The 20,907-nt window shown below is 29.1% G+C and overlaps 1 protein-coding gene and 2 pseudogenes across 5 annotated transcripts; 2 read left to right on the top strand and 1 right to left on the bottom strand.

Annotated features, from left to right (window-relative positions):
- Positions 1-818: 818 nt before the first annotated feature.
- Positions 819-1,606, bottom strand: LOC148196775 (uncharacterized; annotated as a pseudogene).
- A 2,216-nt stretch (positions 1,607-3,822) lies between these two features.
- On the top strand, positions 3,823-5,386 carry LOC124846135 (glucan endo-1,3-beta-glucosidase 14 pseudogene; annotated as a pseudogene). The gene is made up of 3 exons (XR_015780479.1): positions 3,823-3,874; positions 4,003-5,036; positions 5,171-5,386. The product of XR_015780479.1 is annotated as a glucan endo-1,3-beta-glucosidase 14 pseudogene (transcript).
- Positions 5,387-13,955: 8,569 nt separating this feature from the next.
- LOC124846137 (glucan endo-1,3-beta-glucosidase 14-like) lies at positions 13,956-17,878 on the top strand. Of its 4 annotated transcripts, none has more exons than XR_007029506.2 (4): positions 13,956-14,234; positions 14,565-15,598; positions 15,722-15,842; positions 16,235-16,815. XR_007029506.2 is itself a non-coding variant. In XM_047323352.2 (3 exons), the coding sequence occupies exons 1-3, from the start codon at positions 14,180-14,182 to the stop codon at positions 15,788-15,790; spliced, it is 1,158 nt and encodes a 385-aa protein (XP_047179308.1). In that variant the 5' UTR covers positions 13,957-14,179; the 3' UTR covers positions 15,791-15,978. The 4 variants fall into 4 exon arrangements, 1 of the variants encoding a protein (XP_047179308.1); XR_015780493.1 differs by having other exon boundaries at positions 16,159-16,815; XR_007029505.2 differs by lacking the exon at positions 16,235-16,815 and adding an exon at positions 17,641-17,878 and having other exon boundaries at positions 13,957-14,234.
- Positions 17,879-20,907: the final 3,029 nt, after the last annotated feature.

Raw genomic sequence — 20,907 nt, 5'->3', positions numbered from 1 at the left:
TCAAAATTAAAAAATAATATTTTTATTTTAAAATTAAAAACAACACAATCTTATATTTTTCTGAAAATCAACACCATTCCCTCTTTCTGTCATTAATTTATATGGTTTCAGTAAATGACTTTGCATAATAATCTTGTAATAAATGTTAGTAATTAAAGTTCATTACCTGTCTTTTTCGTGAGATATATTTATAAATATTATAATGAGTTTACCATTAAATCTGATTCATTAATCATCAGCAAATGGTTATTATTTTGGTCATTATCAACCAATGATTATTATTCTCATTAACTGTGACTATTATTGCTCAGAATAATTTTCAGACCGATCAGTCGTTTTCTCACAAGATGGTCAGTCGCTTGGTCCTTTGACTAACCGGGTGATCCTACCGTATATCTATATATTTAAATATTAAAAATATATTTTAAAATTAAATGATAATATAGTCTTATACTTGTTTAAAAGAAAATATTAATGCTTTGCTTTCAATTTTACGTGCTTTGTATATTTGAGAAATATAAGATTGTATTTTATATATATATATATATATATATATATATATATATATATATATATATATATATATATATATATATATATATATATATAATGTTACTGCAAGTCAAAACCAAAGCACTGATACATTTGAACACCGATAAACATACACCTGGAAATGAGATGACTGAGATGAAGGAAAAGGAGAAATAGAAATAAATAATAAAAAGAAAACGAATGTATGTTTATATTTTATTTTTTAAAATAAATTTATGCCCACTGATAACAAAAACTAGGGCAAAGCAGGTTGACGTGGTATGGGTTTAAGGGGTTTTAAGTTTATTGGGGACACCATTATGTATGGGATCTGGACCTGCAGGAACCGCCTTCAACTCCCTACTCAGTGGCTTTTCACCATACTTGATGTTTGATGATCCTTGCAAAACTTTTAGACCAGTTTTCTTATTCTTCAAAAAAGACAGCGCCTGCGTACGCAAATAAAGTTACAGAAATAAAGAACAACATATTCGCACTCCAGAAGATATATGTTCCAAAAACATCATTCTCATATGTTATGGTCGTATAAAATTAAGTGCCAAAAAGATAAAAACCCTTTGAAATGTGAACCACTTTTATATATGTTAAGTGTGACAGACCTTCCTGTTTGGAATGTCCCTGAGACCAGCTGCATTGATACCAAATCATTCGTACTCAGAACCACAACCTGCAATAGATTCAAACATGAATAAAACAGTCATTACTCCATGCATTTGTGTTGTCCCTGGCCTAAAACAAAAGTACAAGAAATAAAGAACATCGACAAACCAGAAGGATCCCTCGTAAGAACCAAACCCAGAAGCATAAGTAAAACGACAGTGGTAAAAATAACTTTGATGCCATTGAAGAGAAAAAAGTCTAAAAGAATGAAAGAAGGAGTGCAACTTTTACAGGGAGAGGAAGGTGTGTTGCGAGGAGGTGAAGATGAGAATGGTGTGGAATTATTTATAGTGGTATGATTCAAAGGTTAGAATGATGGTTCATGCAGCCATTTTAAAAAGAAATGAATTAATAGATAAAGTAACTCTAAAATTTAATAATTAGGACATTCCATATATACCACTGCTATCAATGTCAGTAAATGAAAAAATAAGATGATGATACCTTAATAACTAAAAGTTTTTAATAATAACATTTTATTGGTTCATTTTAAATATTTTCTTAAAAAATATTTTAAATGCACCAATGGAAAGCTGTCACTTAGACCATTGTCAAAATATTGTAATGGAAAGTTGTTAAAAAAAAGTTTTTCAAAAAAAGTAATAGTTATGTCAGATTGACATGCTTTGATATATGGATAATGATAATTTGACAACATTTTTTTGATAATATCTTAATACCATCTACGTGTTATTCTGCAATTGGTTCAAAATTACTCCACAATCAATAATAATAATCATAAACACCAACATAGACCAATCGCAGAATGATACGTAGATGGTGTTAAAATGTTGTCAAAAAAATATTGTCAAAGTATCATTATTCTTGATCTGTATATTAGCACTAAAAATGTAATCGTATTTCAAAATTAAACAATAATATTTCTATTTTAAAATTAAAAACAACACAATCTTATGTTTTTTCTGAAAACTCAACACCTTTTCTTCTTTATGTCATTAATATCTATCTATATATTTAAATATTAAAAATATATTTTAAAATTAAATGATAATATAATCTTATACTTGTTTAAAAGAAAGTTAATATTTCTCTGCTTTCAATTTTACATATTTTTTTTATTTGAGAAATATAAGATAGTATTATATATATATATATAATCATGAGAAACAAGAAGAAAGAAATATAAGTTTTCTTTGACACAATATTAACCTCTCTTTTTTTGCAAAAAATATAAAAGTGTACTGTTATTTAATTTAAAAATAGAAATGTCATTTTATTAATAATCATATTACCATGAAATAGGAGGTGAAATATAATCAGAATTAGATTCACATAATTATTTTCCTAGAGAAACTTCTTATATGTGCTCTAGTGTACTTTATATCACTTAAATAATTAACATAACTTTCTTGATTTAAGATTATTATGTTAGATAATTAAATTAATCACATAATATATATCATTATATAAAAAATATTCTTCTTTTTTATATCTACATTTATTTCTTATTCTATTAATACTTTTTAATTTAATTAATTAGTTTACCATTTTACTTTTAAGTGAAAGTTATTTAAAAGTTAACTGTTTTTTATTTGACTATTTTTTTAAAAAATTATTTATTTTTATAAACTAAAATAACTATTTTTTATAGTTTTTTTAGAAAAAAAATAAAAATCCATTGTGATAAAACTATAAAATTTATTTATATTATTTTTATAATTATAATAATAATAATTTTATTATGATCATGAACACATGCAAGTTTTAGTAGTGTTTACATAAGGTGCATACAAAAAAGTCAGTTGATGAAGGCAGTGACTCTCCTATACACAATTTCCTTATATTATTTAATCATTAATGGAAAAGGACACAATATGACCAATTTAGATTTTATGTTGATTTGCTTGATTTGTATATTTAAATATAATGATTTATATTGATTTTGATGGTTTAAAACATATTAAAATTTTTTAAATATAACAAAATAAATATATTTTAAAAATATGAATAATCTTTTTTTTAAGAGAAACTGAATTCAATATATACACACTAATATTCTTTTTTATTCACTGTGTCTTCTTCCTCTTCAGACTACCAAGTAAATAAAATACATGTTCCACAAAAAAAAAAAACAAAGGAACTAAAAAGAGCCTAAATAATTAGGAGCAAGCGAAAATAATTGTGATTTATTCTGAAAATCATTATTTATATTAAGAATGATTAAAATATGTGTAATCGGTAAAACAATATTTCATAAAAGTTTTTACAAATCAACGTAATGTATGAAATAATTTCTACTAAAATTTTTAATTTGTCATCTAATACACAGTCATTGAAAAAATTAAGGAGATAAATATAGTTGGAAACATACTATTTTTATGAAATATTGAATAAAATCACAGTATGAAATATTGAATAAAATTACAGTAAAAAATATTGAATAAAATCACAGTATCTCCGCTAAGGTTGATACCGCCAATATGTAAGGGTTTGTGTGAGTAAAAATATTCCTAGTTTCCCCATAAGCACAAAACAGCTTTGTTGGATATAAATATGCAATATACAGGTTAAGTTACAATTGCAAAGCTTGAATAATCAGGAAGTATATAGTAATTTTGGTTAGTGGTTATACGCAGTATCAGATTAACAATGACATTTTTTTCCTTCTTCGTTCTGTTATTGCTGTCTCTTACTTTTTCAGGTTTGCTATCATTCACAACCTAGTCAACTTTTTTACTTAACAGATTGTATAATTACATGTATTGTTGTGGCTGTGGAGTTTTCTCTTTTCTGTATATTCTGATGATTTTTTATGATTGTGTTTTTCAGATTTGTTTGTGCAAATCCAAGGCTTTAATTTTGGAATCAACTACGGGCAATTGGGCGACAATCTTCCATCTCCCTCTGATGTGGCTGTTCTGATAAAATCTCTGAAAGTTTCTAAAATCAAGCTCTATGATTCTAATCCAGATATTCTATCTGCATTCGCCAATTCAGGTGTGGAATTCATAGTAGGAACGAAGAACGAGGATCTGCCTAGTTTGAGAGATCCTTCTAATGCTCAGAGGTGGATTCAGCAGCATGTTCAACCTTATATTTCACAAACTAAAATCACTTGCATAGCTGTTGGAAACGAGGTTTTCGACTACAACAACCCTCAGCTCACAGCAAGTCTTCTTCCTGCAATGCAAAGTATGTATAATGCTCTGGTTAGTCTTGGACTTGCACGGAAGGTTACTGTTACTTCTGCTCATTCTTATAATGTTATAGCCTCTTCATTCCCTCCTTCATCTGGGGCGTTCAAGCAAGATCTAATACAGTATATTCAACCCATTCTTAGTTTTCATGCTCAGACCAAATCACCCTTTTTCATTAATGCTTATCCCTTTTTTGCATTCAAGGGAAACCCAAATCAGATTTCCTTAAACTATGTGTTGTTTCAGCCTAATTCAGGGTCTATTGATCCAGTTACCAATTTGCATTATGATAACATGTTGTTTGCTCAAATTGATGCTGTCTACGCTGCTATTAAAAAACTGGGCCATGCTGATATTGAAGTAAAGATTTCAGAGACTGGTTGGCCTTCTAAAGGTGGTCCTGATGAAATTGGTGCAACACCACAGAATGCAGAAATATATAATAGCAATCTGTTGAAGAAGATAGAACAGAAACAGGGCACTCCTGCAAGGCCTTCTGTTCCTGTTGATGTCTTTGTTTTTGCACTTTTCAATGAGAATTTGAAACCTGGTCCTTTATCTGAGAGAAACTTTGGTCTCTATTATCCTGATGGAAACCCAGTTTATAACATTGGATTAGAAGGTCATGTCCCAGAAACGACTGGGGAGTCCTACTCTAAATCTAACGTAAGTATACACAACAGAAATTCAGTCACTTTAACTGTTAAAAGTTTCTTCACTTTCTGATTTTGAAATTTTTTAAAGTGGATGTCCGTTCGTTAATTAATGTATCTAATGCTCTCTTTTCTATTGTCATGCAGGTGCTGTCCATCAATTTTGTCTGCATATTTGCATTTTTGTCGTTCACTTGGGAGCTTTCAAGGCACTGATAAGGAATATAACAAAACAAATAACTTTATAGAATTCATTCTTTTGTCATCATAATCTGTCTAATTGGAAGGTATAGGATAATTCAAATTCATCATCAAATTCTAAGGAGAATGAACCCACTTAGTTATGTGAAAAGTGGAGGGTTGATTTATGCAGAAGGGTGGTTTGAATATTTTGTTTATAATTGAATATTCATGAAACACTATAATTAATAAATATTCCTTTCTTTTCACTACTTGTTATTAGCTATTATAATATAAATATAGATATATGCAAAGAATATATGTTAAAAACACTTTTCTGGAAGCACTAATGGCATAATGCTTGAAACATTCACTAACTTATATTAGAAATAATACAGTGTTTCTCTGTTTTAGAATTTAAAAGTAACTTTTGGATTGGGAATCTTATGATTGGCAAGCACCAAAGAAGAAGATTTTGCAATTTTTAATTTGTCAAATGCAAAATTTTGCCATACTTGAGTTTTCTTGGTGAGTGTTGATTTTAACTATATTATTTGAAAGGTTCTTTAATAGAAGAATTCTTTATAGTACTGCTTTTTCCATTAAAAATTATTCTTAACTCTTTTGATCAATGCCTTCCAAATAGAGTAATGTTAGATTCTCTTTCAAATTCTCTTGCAAATCTTTCCACTACTTTACAAAGAAAGTGTTAAAGTATTAAAAATATATATAAAATATCGAACAAGTATAAAGTATTATATACAATAGTTAAATATGTTTTTTTTAAAGTTGTCTTTATTTCTTACACTTTCAAATTGATAAATTCAATTATCCAGTTTTTGAAAATATGTAATTTGATTTTTTTTACTTAAAAAAATATTTAGTGATAGTTTTATATCATCAACAAATTGATAGAAGGATTGATTCATATGATTATTGGATTTATTATTTCTTTATATTTAAATTTAACATTTATTTACAGCTTTTTACCGAGATAAAATTATTTTTAAAAGTTTAAGGATTGAATTTATTAATTTTAATATCATTGACAAGTTAACAAAAAAATATAAAAACATAAAAATATGCTTAACCCTAAGTAGAAGAATGGGATATTGTTAGTTATTTAGTAGTCATTTTTAAAATTATATGTCAATATTTTCTTAAAGTTAAGATTGCTACAGAAAATAATATGCTCTATATTTTCAGTTTTTCTTTTCATTTATTTGTGTTTGTAAAGTAAAATTTAAGACTATATATTAATTATTATTTTATCAATTATAATACTCCTTATATATTGCACTCAGTAAATTAAGATGATATTACAATAAAATTGAAAAAAAATAAAATAAAAAATTGAACAAAAAAAGTAAAAGTTAAAAAAATAAATAAACTAAAAAAATGTTGATAGTATCTCAAAAGAAAAAAAAATATTGGCACCTACATTAAAAAATTAAAGACTCCTTGATAGTTTGCAAGTTGACATTGATATAAATTTGTGAGAAGATAAAATGAACAAAGTCAAATATTCTCTTAAAGTTGACCAAGATGTTTGACATTTGCATCATAAAAAGAATTGCATATTCGTTTGATACTACACAACATTTTGAAAAGTTCTATAAGAAGATAAAATGAACAAGGTTAGATCAAGATGTTAGCTCCTATGAAGTGTTTTATGGAAAAAACAATAAAACGACAAGATATTTTTTTACCTAAATGTAGAGATTAGTTGCGAATTTGATTTGAAGAAGTTTTCCAAATAAGGAATCGACGATGAAAAGAGTAGCTTTCCAAAAAGAAGTGGCTAGAAATATATTTAAAATTTATCATCAAAATTAGAATTTTATAAAATAAATTTTGTGGAGAACTATAAAATGTATTTTTTTTCAATTTAACATTCCCATTTAATACTTGTTACAAAATATAAATAGACTTAAGATTCACATTCCTAACTACAACTTTACATTCATTTGCATACTGTAAAATATTAAATAATAAATATATAATAAATGAAAAGGAGAGCGTAAGATAATAATTTATCCTTCATTTTCGTCTCTTTTCTTTTTCTGTTTTTATGCCTTCACACAATCTTATTCCTTATTTCTTTTTCACTCAAACTCACAACACTCATTTCTCATTTGTTTTAGAAATCAATCACACCACTTTGTAATTGGAAAGCTAATGAACGTTTTGAACAGATTGGATTTTAGTGTAAGTTTTCATATATTCTATAAAATTCTTTATCTCTTAATTTCATGATGTTTCTGATTTTCTGTTTTATTTGGATAACTTTATCTAATTTAGTAACATTGTTTTTTAAATTGTGGAAGTTTAATTTAGAGGAAGAGACAATATCAAAGTAAGAGAAGTTAGTAAAAATTGATAAATACAACTTATTGAATTTTGGTAGTAATAATGGTGTGATATTAAACCTTATGGTGTAATGAATTGACTGAGCTAAGGTTATTTTGATCCCTTTCTTTGAATCTATATTGATGCATATGTTATGAGTGACGGTGAAAAGATGGTGCAATTGGTGAAATGATGAATTTATTTTAGTGAAGTGATACACTTTATTTGGTTTTTATTGTTTGAATAGCATAATCCAAGTAAATTGATTTATAATGTATAAGCATTGTCACTTGAACTTGTCTAGGTTTGTTTTGCATTAAATTGAACTTTGATGGCATGATTGTTAGGTTGTTTTGTTGAATTATTTTTCTTCTTTGTGTTGATTGGAATATTTGTAATGTAGCTCTTAAAGAAACATGATTGGGTAAAATAGAATTTTATGTTTGACATGTTTCAAATTGGTACATTGGTATATTCAAACTTTTTTTATATAAAAAAAGATACGAGTCTCTATATGGCATAAGAAAGTCTTAAAATAATTTGAATATACCAATGAACTAGTTTAAAACACACTAAAACACTTTTTACCTGTTACAAGGTCGAGCGATACCATGGAACTGCTAGGTACTCAAAAGTTAGTGGTTTCAGTGGTCCAAGGTGTCAGACACCACTCTAGGACCGTTGAGCTTCAAGTCAATGAGCTCCAAATATTATAGTGCTAGGTGCAAGTTTTGAGTATTGAGCGCCAACATGATTTATCACTAAGCTTTCTCGGCAAAATCACGATTCTTGCTTTGTTAACCGTTGAATCATACTAAAATTTTGATAGTTAGTTTTAGATTGGAAATATCCAAATATTATGCTAATGCAAAAGAAAATAGATAATGAATTATTAACATTTAAATTGAAATTAGTAATATGTGAATATGCTATGAGATTAGTATGAATTGAAGTAAAACATGTATGTAAGACATTGTTTGATGATTTAAGATTATAAGATAATTGTAATTGGTAAGTTATGGTGTGAATGTGGTTAATGTAGTGTCTTTCAAGAAGGAAATATTGTATTGATATGATGTTAGAAAGTATATTGTCAAATATTTTCGAAGACTATCTTAACTCTGTTAGTATCTTATTCATGTAAAAAAATATATATTTAGTTATGAGTATTGAAGGAGATTTCTACTTAGAACAAATCCTAAACATTATTGTTTTCCTAACTTATATAACTACAAATTTAGTAACGAAAATTTAAACATATTACTATTTTAATCCTTAATTAAATATTACTAAAAATTTATTTAGTTACTATTTCAATTATAAACTGATAGTCATCTTTTAATAATTATTCCAAATATAATATAGACTTATTTATTCCAGTTATAATATAGACTTATTTACTTCAATCATTAAAGACTTATTTATTGTAAGACATTATTTTTTATAATCACATATCAACGGTAAAAAAGTTTCATTTTAAAATGTGAAGACTTGTACATGTTAAACTTTGACCGATTTACCCGGGACCAATATTATCTGACACATGATTTTAGGTACTTAACAACAACATCAGATTAGCTTAATAATTACGAGGATTATTAAGTTCTTACAACGAGAAAAGAAAGGACTTTTAGTGATAACTCAAAACTAAGGTGTTGGAAAGACTCTGCCATATGTTGGGAGATTTCAGGGAAAGATCAGTCACAAAATAGGCTGAGTTTCTAGTGTTTTTACTTTTGAATTTCTAATCGATTTTCATGCTTAATTTATGGGAGTTATTAATTCATATACAAGTCAATCATCCTGTCTCTTTCAATCTTATATTTTACAAAAAGTTACTAAAATTTTCAAGAATATATGAAATGTTTAGTTTCATTTAATAATTTTATGAAATTATAAAAATTAAATAAAAAGATTTAAATATACTCTTCCAAACAGTATGGTTGAAATCCAGGCGAAAGTTATAGAAGAATGAATTTGTTTTGCATTGATGGCTGAAAAGTGGAAATATCAGAGAAAGGTGAAACCATCTCTCTGAAACGCGGGAAGCGGAGTGCCCAAAACCCAAACAATATTAACGCGGAAACACGTGCGGCGTCCGAAGGTGATGCTGACGTGTCAACGTGCTTTAGGAGAGACGGTGCTTAACACATGGACCATTTTATTTTTTAACAATCCCAATATCAATTAATTATCAAACGATAATTAATTAATAACTATTTAGTTAGTGACACTTGCGTTTTACAAATTATCTAATTATAATACTTGCATTTTATAAGTTAACATTAAAACAAACTTGTATTTTACAGTTATTGACAAAAAAAAAATCGAGTTTTCAAGTCATAATTAGGAAAAAGACTTACATTTTACAAGTCTTTAAAAAACTTGCATTATACAAGTCATCATGAAAAAAAGTTTGCATTTTACAAGTTGTTACAGAGAAAAAGATATGTATTTTACAAATTATTATGAAGAAAAAAACTTGCATTTTACAAGTCATTACTGAGAAAAAAACTTACATTTTACAAGTATCATAGAAAAAAAATTTACATTTTATAAGTCACCATTAAGAAAAAATTTGTATTTTACAAGTAAATATTGAAAAAACAAAGTTACATTTTATAAGTCATCATTAAAAAAAGTTACATGGAAAATCGCGCTAAATGCTTAAATAAGGCAGATCACATCAAATCAAATATAAAAATAATAAATGAAAAATAATAATTATGTCAAGGTTTGATATATGTATAGCAGTAAAACTATATTTATATTTCAAAATTAAGCAATAAATTTTCTATTTTAAAATAAAAAACAATACAATCTTATATTTTTTTCTGAAAATCAACACCTTTCCTTCTTGTACATGATTAATATATCTCTATATATTTAAATATTAAAAATCTAATTTAAAATTAATTGATAATGCACTCTTACATTTTTCCAAAAAAAAAGCTTTCAATTTTACATATTTTTTATTTGAGAAATATATGATTATATTATTGTTTAATTTAAGAATAAAAAATATATATGATCATGAAAGAAGAACCACGAAATATATTGAGCTTTCTTGCACAAAAGATAAATTTGTACTGTTATTTAATTTAAAAATAAAAATGTCATTTTATTATTAATAATCATATCCATGGAACAGGAGGTGACTTATAATAGTAATTAAGTTCACATATAATATGTTGCCGTAAACTGTTTATTCAATGGTACATTTTAGTAATGTATATTAGGTTTTAGTAGATAAAAATATCTTTATATAATATGAATTCTAAGTTTTAAGATTAAAGATATTTGAATAATTTTCATTCTTAAAATTAAAAAAAAATAAAAAAACTCGCAAATCTTTACTCACCTCCCTCATTCTTCTGAACCTTTTCTCTTTCATCCCTCTCACTCCAAGATTTTCTCTATCATTCATATAGTAACTTCAACGGAAAAAAATGAGAAACACTTGTGGTTAGACAATTTCTTACAAAAAATGATTTTATAATGAGTTTTCATTTTATAATTTTTGTCTTATCTCATTTTATCTAATTTTTACAAGCATAATGACATAGGAAGGAATTTGTAATTGATCTAAAAAAAATCAGAAATACTCGCTATTAAACAATTTCTTACAAAAAATGATTTAATAATGAATTTTCATTTTATAATTTTTGTCTTATCAAATTTCATCTAATTTTCACAAGCATAATGACATCAAAGGAATTGGTAATTGACCTGAAAAAAATAAAAAAACACTAGTTGGCGTGAAGGGTTTCTTTAGAGATGATGATTCAACATCTGCAGATTATGAAATTAGAGAGGTTAGTGAAGATGATGAAATTGAAGAGATCTTAAATGAACATTTGCTTGATGGCAAATATGTCAATGACTCAACTCTTTTACAAAGGCAAGTTGTTTAACAGCGAGTGTTTCTGATTTTTTCACTTGGAACTATAGTAGGGATGACAGAGAAAATGTTAGATTGAGAGAGATGAAAGATAAATGATTGAGAGAAATGAGTGAGGTGGGCAAGACTTAGGAAATTTCTTGTTTTTTTAGTTTTGAAAATAAAATTATTCAAATATCATTGACCTTAAAACTTAAAATTCATATTATAAAGAGTATTTTTTGTCTACTAAAACTTGATATACAACTAAAATACACCAACTGAAAAATAAGCAAATAGCAAACCCCTGATACGAATTAGATTTAATTTTATGTGCTTTATATAACTTAAATAATTAACATGATTTTCTTGATTTAATATTATGTTAGATAATCACATTAATCACATCATGTTATATAAAGCGCTTACAGAGAAGTCAGTTGATGAAAACAGTTGCTATCATGTACACAGGTTTAGTTATATTATTTAATCATTAATGAGATCTGACACGAGGATATAATACAAAATATCATGGAATTCAGATTTTTTGTTGATTCTTTTGGTTTGTATATTTAAGTACCATTATTTATATTGACATTGATGGTTTAAAATATATTGATTTTTTTTCTAAATATAACAAAATGAATATATTTTAAAAAGTATAAAGAAAAAAAATAGAAGAGAATCTGATTTCAATGTTCACACACACATTTTTTTTAAAGAAAAAAAAGGACTAAAAGTGAACTTAAATAATTAGACCCAGCCAAAACAATCCTGATTTATTCTGAAATTTATCATTTATATCAAGAAAAAATATGTGTAATTGATAAAACAATATTACAGAAAAGTTTTTAGAAATTAATGCATGAAAAATTTCTGCTAAATTTTTTAATTTTTCGTCTAAGAAGAATTTTTATTTAAAAAACATAATCTCATCTCCTCAAAATACTATTTGGAAAAATTTAGCTGAATCATAATTAAATTATGATTAGAAAATCATGATTATTTGTAAATATTATTTGTTAAGAGATATACCAAATAAGAGAAATATATGTTTTAATATTTATTAAGTGTACTAACAGGACCTTCCGGCATAAACCGAGCGCACAGCCATTCAGTAAATGGACGCCCGCCCAAGATGTCAATCAGGACGAGCGTCCAGCCACTTGAGATGGGACGTCCGCCCAAAATGTCAATCAGGATGAGCGTCCAGCCACTTGAGATGGGACGTCCCCCCAAAATGTCAATCAGGACGAGCGTCCAGCCACTTGAGATGGGACGTCCGCCCAAAATGTCAATCAGGACGAGCGTCCATCCGTTCAAGAGCTGGACGTCCGCCCAAAATGGGACGTCCGCCCAAGTTTACTTTCACTGAGCTGAACATCTTCCCAAGGATGGGACGTCCGTCCGAAATGGCGAGCGTCCACCCAATCAAGAGGGGACGTCCGCGCCCAAGGATTGGACGTCCGCTCAGGAGCTGGACGTCCGCCCGAGATGGTAAGCGTCCAGCACTTCATGAGTCGAACGACCGCCTAAGAGCGTCCGTCCAGTGTGACAAGTAGATCCAGGTGGACGCTCACCCAGGGTAACGTCCCTGGCCGAACGTCATTCTCAACCAACCGCACTTTGCTGATTACACGGTTAAATGCTAATGACACGTTAAAGTCCTTAATAAGGATTAAGGCATTGTTGGGCCGTTCCCAGGCCCCCAAAAGGTAAAAGCCCATTACGATCAGTATAAATAAAGGTCTCAGGTATGATTTCTGGACAGATTGCTTAGAACGCAACACATGCATGCATTATATAACGCTCTGTCATATTACTGACTTGAGCGTCGGAGTGCCTTTAGCAGGTACCCGGCCCCTCCCCAACTGGGAGTGTGGAGCAGCGCCAGTAGAGGAAGGACGCCCGTCCAACTTGGAGCGTGGAGCAGCGCCAGGAGAAGGAGGACGTCCGTTAGCAGCCTCTCACTCCGCATTAACAGAGAAAGCGTTCACCAGCCGGTACTGTTCGTGTTCGACCGTCTGTTCTTCAACAGCGTTCGTCTTGGAGTACGAGGACGTCCGTCCGGCTTGGATTGGGGAATAACGTTCGTCCATCACTGTACCGTTCGCCCGGTCTGCATCAGTTGGAGAGAGCCTCCTGGAGAAAAAACGTCCGCCAAATCCGTAGCAGCAGCGCTCGTTATTGTACCGTCCGCCCGGTCTGCATCAGCGGGAGACCAAGCGTTCGTCCGACAGCCTCTACCGTATGCCCGCCTGCACCGTTCGTGATCCTTCGTATGTTTTAACAGGGTCCGCCCTGATTCAGTCGAAACATTAAGTCTTTTATAAGAAGAAAAAATAACTTTTTTACTATAAGTTCCCTGAAAAAACAAAAATGAAAATGGGAAGAATGAGACAGTAGTAAAAAAAGTCAACTTGATAAACATAGATATTTTATATGTAGTTGGAAACATGCCAATTTTCACGAAATATTGAATAAAATCTCGTTACGTCGGCGGAGTTGCTAAGATTGTTGCTACCGATGGGTTTATGGGATTAAAGAAAACATAAAATATTGTCATAAAAAAAAATATTTGAGAGAGAAAAGCAAACTGCATTTCCTAGTTTCCACATAAAAACAGAACAGGTTTGTTGTGTATAAATATGCGGTAACTCTGCTAAGATGCAATTTGCAAAGCTTGAATCTTCAACCTGGAAGCTTAGTGGTCTTGATTAGCTGTTATACGCAGTATCAGATCAACAATGACAACTTCTTCCTTTTTCTTGGCTTTGCTCTTGCTGTCTCTTGCTTTTTCAGGTTTGTTATCACAGAGAGCAGAGTGAAAAGATTGTACAATCACATGAATTGTTTTGGAGTGGTCTAATTTCTGGTTTTCTTCACAATGGACCATTCTTAACTGTGATCAGAATATTATACCTTAATTTAGCTTTGGTATTTTGTCAATTGGGTTTGAGTATCTATTCTCCTACCTCTATATATTATAAGCTTTTTTGGTAATCTGAATTATTGTTTCTCCAGTGTTTCTCAATTTTCTCTACAGTCTGACTTTCTTAAAGGTTTCTTTTTATCTTCTATTGTTATCTCTTTCCTGTATATTCTAATGATTTTTATAACCATGTTCTTCAGATTTATTTGTGCAAATCCGGGGCTTTAATTTTGGAATCAACTACGGGCAAGTCGGGGACAATCTTCCATCTCCCTCTGATGTGGTCGTTCTGATAAAATCTTTGAAAGTTTCTAAAATCAAGCTCTATGATTCTAATCCAGATATTCTATCTGCATTCGCCAATTCAGGTGTGGAATTCATAGTAGGAACGAAGAACGAGGATCTTCCTAGTTTGAGAGATCCTTCTAATGCTCAGAAGTGGATTCAGCAGCATGTTCAACCTTATATTTCACAAACTAAAATCACTTGCATAGCTGTCGGAAACGAGGTGTTCGACTACAATAACCCTCAGCTCACAACAAGTCTTCTTCCTGCAATGCAAAGTATGTATAATGCTCTGGTTAGCCTTGGACTTGCACAGAAGGTTACTGTTACTTCTGCTCATTCTTATAATGTTATAGCCTCTTCATTCCCTCCTTCGTCTGGGGCGTTCAAGCAAGATCTGATACAGTATATTCAACCCATTCTTAACTTTCATGCTCAGATCAAATCACCCTTCCTTATTAATGCTTATCCCTTTTTTGCATATAAGGGAAACCCAAATCAGATTTCTTTGAACTATGTGTTGTTTCAGCCTAATTCAGGGTCTATTGATCCAGTTACCAATTTGCATTATGATAACATGTTGTTTGCTCAAATTGATGCTGTCTATGCTGCCATTAAGAGACTGGGCCATACTGATATTGAAGTAAAGATTTCAGAGACTGGTTGGCCTTCTAAAGGTGGCCCTGATGAATTTGGAGCCACACCACAGAATGCAGAAATATATAATAGCAATCTGTTGAAGAAGATAGAGCAGAAACAGGGCACTCCTGCAAGGCCATCTGTCCCTGTCGATGTTTTTGTTTTTGCACTTTTCAATGAGAATTTGAAAACTGGTCCTTTATCGGAGAGAAACTTTGGTCTCTATTATCCTGATGGAAACCCAGTTTATAACATTGGATTAGAAGGTTATCTCCCAGAAATGACTGGGGAGTTTGAGTCCAAATCTAACGTAAGTATACATTCAGTCACTTTAACTGTTAAAAGTTTCTTCACTTTTTGATTTTGAAACTTTCTAAAGGGGATGTCTGTGTCTATTTATGTATCTAATGCTTTCGTTGATATTGTTATGCAGGTGCTGTCCATCAATTTTGTCTGCATATTTGCATTTTTGTTGTTCACTTGGGAGCTTTCAAGACACTGATAAGGAATATAACAAAACAAATAACTTTGTAGAATTCATTCTTTTGTTAGAGGTGAGGAAAATTTTAATATTGTCCATATAATTTTTTATTCACAAGTGTTGATATCTATTTTCTCTTTACATTACAATTTCTGTAACTGTTGGAAACTGGTTACCGTAAATGATGAAACTAAAATTAGTTTGGTGTAGTTGTCTTTTTAATCCTTTGGTTGGAAGAAAAGTAATTCAGCTGGTGAAGCTCTAATGATTAATGTTTATATTATGATAGAAATTAGTAATGATGAGGGGCATAACGAGATGTGAAGTCTGGAAAAAAGAATTCAAAAGTGTATTTGATTCCATGAAGTTATTCTTTGACTTTTTGACAGTACTATGCTAAATAAGTAATCGAAGCAGAAGCACAGGGTGTAAAAGATTGTGGCTAAATGGTATCTCTTTATGCAGAAGCTGTCAAATGCTGTCCAATTAGTGCTAGTGCATGCACCATGTGGACTATGGTGACCCTGTAACGACCCCCAGAAAACCTTATTTTCTTCACCGTCTCCATTAAAAAAATGGTGATGGGTCTCCACCTTCCTTATCTGCCACTTGCAATCATGCATGTGAATCTTCTGGTGAATGAAATTCTCCTTGTCTTCAGCTATACAAAAGTCCAATTTCTGTTTTATCAAACGTGAAAGAAAGCCCTCAGGTTCCCTCTTGACAGATAACCCAACCCTGTGAATTTTGTCCTTGTTTCTCAACCTTATCTCATATGTGCCTTCTCTTTCCGCCATATAACCCTCTCTACCATCCTTTCTTTCAATGATTGACCTTAATTTTTATCTACTATCAAAGTAAAAAAACACTGTCCATAAATTAATTTCAGTTGCATAAATTCCTATCTCTTAATTAAATTTTGGTTGTGGAATTGTAATGTCTGTTATCAACAAGCGGCTGCTGTTGAACTGTTTGAGATATTCTTTTGTTCTATCTTTGTCAGTGAGTTATATACCTTGTGCTCATAGAATTTGTTTAGCTGAGAATTCCTTTGTGTGAACTGTTCCAAAGTCAAATGAGGTGTTCTGTTACATTACATGGTATGTTGCGTATGTTTTCCAACCGTATCTCACTACAGCAACAAGAATATATAATGCGTCAAAAAATAATTTTAAATTTAACTTAATTTCACAAAATTGATTTATAAGATAAGATTTGCATTTGATTATTGTTGAATCTAACAGGAAAGAGATTCACCAGAACACAAACACAAATAAAATATGAGTCCGATCATATAAAAGATTAACACTACTCTCTACCAAAAATCTTAACATAATGGGTTAATGGATCTTTTATTTTTATATACTCCTCTTTTTTCTCATTTTTATCCGACGCGTAGGAGTTAAATATATGATTTTAGATATTATTAAAAATATCTTTTTTCTATTTGCAACTGTAATGGTGCCTCTTTGTTGGACTAGAATGAAATTATGTTGAAAATTCAACAATAAAGTCATAAAAATTGGTCTGGAGGCGGCTGTTGGTGATGGCCCAGTGCTGAAATAGGGTTCTTACATCAGCATGGTTCAATTGGGATGAGTTTCACAGAGCCAATTTGGATAGGAAATTGATGGAATTATAAACAAAATTTAATACAACTTCAGACAGCTTGGGACATTTAATAAGAAACATAACGATAATGTGTGCGACATTTAATAGGTATATCCATCAGCCTGTGCTATAAAAATCTGATAAAAAACTCTACACTATTGTTTCATGAAAAACATGAAAAAACTAAAAAACACTACTGTCTTTTATGGGGAATGGTTGATTCGTATTGTTGAATTAATATTTGTACATGTTTTTTGCAGGGGACAGATTCAAGGCAAACCCTAACTTTTTTGTACACAGCAATGGGACCAATTATACCTTTTTCTAATTTTTTTTAGCTTAATCCATTCATATGTTTTTTTTTCTTTTACAGTAAGCAACAGTCAAAGGTATAGGCCAGAATTAGATTCATGGAATACAGTGATTTTTTTGACAGAAAGTTGATACAGAATAAAATATCTTGGTTTTTTGACGGAATAAAGTAATCTTTTAGATGCACGTTATGAATTTATTCTGTTTATTAGTTGGCAAATTTAGCAACGTTGATTTACTAATATAACCGTTTATTGCAGTTTTCTTTTATAGTTTTAAACTTATTTAATAACGACAAAGCTGAAAATTAGACGTGTAAGAAACCAGAAAGAGAACGTACGAAGAAAAGATTTATAAGAAAAACGCGGAATCGCTTATTTATTTTCTATTGTCTTCTTAGCTGCAGACATAACAAATAAAATATATTTTGATTCGAGGAAAAATTATATTTTGTATTTGTCAAATTACACGTGAAGTGTAACCAATGGAATTCGTGTAATCTCGTTTATAAAAAGTTCTGTAATTTTTATACTTTTTGATTTAAGATATAACAATATTATATGTTTAAATAACATAAAAAAAAGTGAATACAACTTTACTAAAAAGAATTGAATTTATTTATTAAAGATATAAAATATTATAAAAAGATTAAATTTATTTATTAAAGTTATAAAATAGTATAAGCTCTATTTTCGTTGAAAATATAAAATAAATAATGTTTATTTTAAATTTATAACACATTTTAGATAATGAAATAAAGGTAACATTTTTATTATTGTAAATTAAAATTTTCAATTCTAGTACTTGGAAAGATGTTTATTATTCTTAAATTGTGATAGTAACCCATAAAAATTATTGGTAAATTATATTTTTTTTTATCTTTTATCATTTATAATTTGTTTCTAGATTTTACAATTTCTTTATTAGTTTTAATTTCCTATATTCTGTTTGTTATTATTTTAAGTCGTTCCCATTAAGTACTACCAGAAAATAAAAATATAAAAATAGGGTCATATTTTTTTTCTTCTTTATTAATACATTAGATGATTTACTATAAACAACTTAAAAGAGTTAGTTTAAATTTGTTTTGCACGCTTTGCTTTTGATGAAATTCTTTACTTCGAAGCATTAATTGAATGGTGGGCCTCCCACTCTTAAAATTGTTTCGGGCTTTGCGTTAGAAAATAATAATAATAATACGAATATGAAATTTTAGGTCCACTTAGAGAAAATGAAAGTTTACCAGAATGATTGCTTTAATATATTGAATGATTGGGCTTTTGGAGGCGTAGATATGAAGTTTAAGCTATCATATGATAATATATAAAGAAAATGAAAATTAAAACTGATATATTAGAGATTACATAACTGCAAGATCTTTGATTATACTTGTGTTGCACAGATTATGATGAATGACAACAAAGCTAATAATGGCCTCAACAATGTCAACCGAGGAATGCATTATTTGGAAGACAGATTTTAACTGCAATTGTTAATTGAAAAACACTGATTAAGACAACTATTAGACATATAGAAAAAAAAAACTTGTCCAAAAAAGACAAAAAAAAAGTATGTGAAAGCATAAAAGACACATCTATTACTTATTAAATTTTCCTTGGAAACTAAATTTGGTTATAACAGTTATCTATCTATTTGTAATAGACTTAGTTTTTTTTTTTTTTGTTTTTCTCTTCCATTCTACATGATTATATATGTATCATGCTTGTAATACACTTGATTAAGAATTTTTAATATGATAAGATGAATTTTATTACACATGTCTAATTACTAAAAACTTCGTCAAATTCAGCGGGCTTTCAAAGGTTTTCTTTGATATTTTCTTGTTTAATTTTGAAATTTGAAATTTCTCCACTTTAGCATTTGAATTTTATAACTATGTTTGGAGGATTTAAAAGCCACATTTATATGTCATTGTGTATTTAAATGTCATTTAACATATCATTTTCACTTGATAAAATAATAATCATCTCTTATGTAAATCATTTTGAGATGTATGCAAGGTTGAATTTGTGAGAACCTTTATGCGAGTCATTTCTTACTTTGAATCTTATCTTCATCTTTTAGAAAACAAAAGAAGAATTTTGATGAAAATGAAAATATTTTTTCATATTCATTAAGTCTTTATCTTTTTTCTTTTATTTTCAATTATAATTTTAGTTGTAATTTATTTCCACCGTTCGATCCATTCTAGATTTTGTTTTGATTATCTTTCTTCCTTTTGTTTTTAGAATCATTTATTCACATTTTTAATGTCATATAAATGCACTAAAATAAGGGATGACATATTTTTATTCTTTAAACTTCTTATCATAATTCTTTTCTCTTTAATTCTCCCTCTCTCATTTAAACCATATGTCAATAACATATCTTCTACATATCGAATCACAATTTTTCCCAGCGAGTTGTGAACATTTTTTAATGACTTACAACTTCTAACATCACTTTGTATCTATTTACCAAAATATCACATTTTTTTCTTATTTTTATTTTTCACTGTCAAGTTGAAAATTTTAAATATTAACTTATATTAAAAATATTCACTTAATTTGTATATTCACAATTCTTCGTATATTAAACATATTTACTTGCATGTTCTAGACAGACTTATATTTTGTATTACCTTTTTAATATAGTTGTATTTTTTTTATAAAACTCTCTCTCTCTCTCTCTCTCTCTCTCTCTCTCTCTCTATATATATATATATATATATATATATATATATATATATATATATATATATAAATAAATTTGTAAATATGAAACTAAACTCATCCCAATTCGTTGGGTAGCTTATTTAGTTATATACGTGCGAATGATTGAATTAAAATAATAAAATCAAATGATGATATTAGTGAACAAATTCTATCATCAGTCTATGTAATTGATTATTACATCCACCACAATAGTCTATAATCAAATCCCACCATTGATTTATACAATTTAATAAAAATATTGATGTCACACAATAGGCTTTCTTTTCCATTTTTTTAATAATGAACATTCTTAATACCACACGCAAGTTGGAAAAACATGATGTTGATGATATTTGGTGAAAGAGTAGAGTTAATAATTTTGTTATTTGTCTTTTTTCTATTATAAAATCTATCTGCCCACTATGTTATTCATGTATATATATGTAAGCATCACGTATAGTTTTGACCCAATATCCGTGTCTTCTTCTCAGTCAGAACGGA

The sequence above is a fragment of the Vigna umbellata genome, chromosome 6 (genome assembly GCF_029865625.1).
Source record: "Vigna umbellata cultivar VRB3 chromosome 6, Vumbellata_1.0, whole genome shotgun sequence".
In the NCBI taxonomy this organism is placed as follows: Eukaryota; Viridiplantae; Streptophyta; class Magnoliopsida; order Fabales; family Fabaceae; genus Vigna; species Vigna umbellata.
The sequence above is the reverse complement of the archived record's forward strand: the minus strand, read 5'-3'. Positions and strand labels throughout refer to the sequence as shown.

Coding starts and splice junctions, on each gene's coding strand:
- LOC124846137 (XM_047323352.2), top strand. CDS start 14,180: ATGACAACTTCTTCCTTTTTCTTGGCTTTGCTCTTGCTGTCTCTTGCT. Junction 14,235..14,564: donor GCTGTCTCTTGCTTTTTCAG/GTTTGTTATCAC, acceptor CATGTTCTTCAG/ATTTATTTGTGCAAATCCGG. Junction 15,599..15,721: donor AGTTTGAGTCCAAATCTAAC/GTAAGTATACAT, acceptor ATTGTTATGCAG/GTGCTGTCCATCAATTTTGT.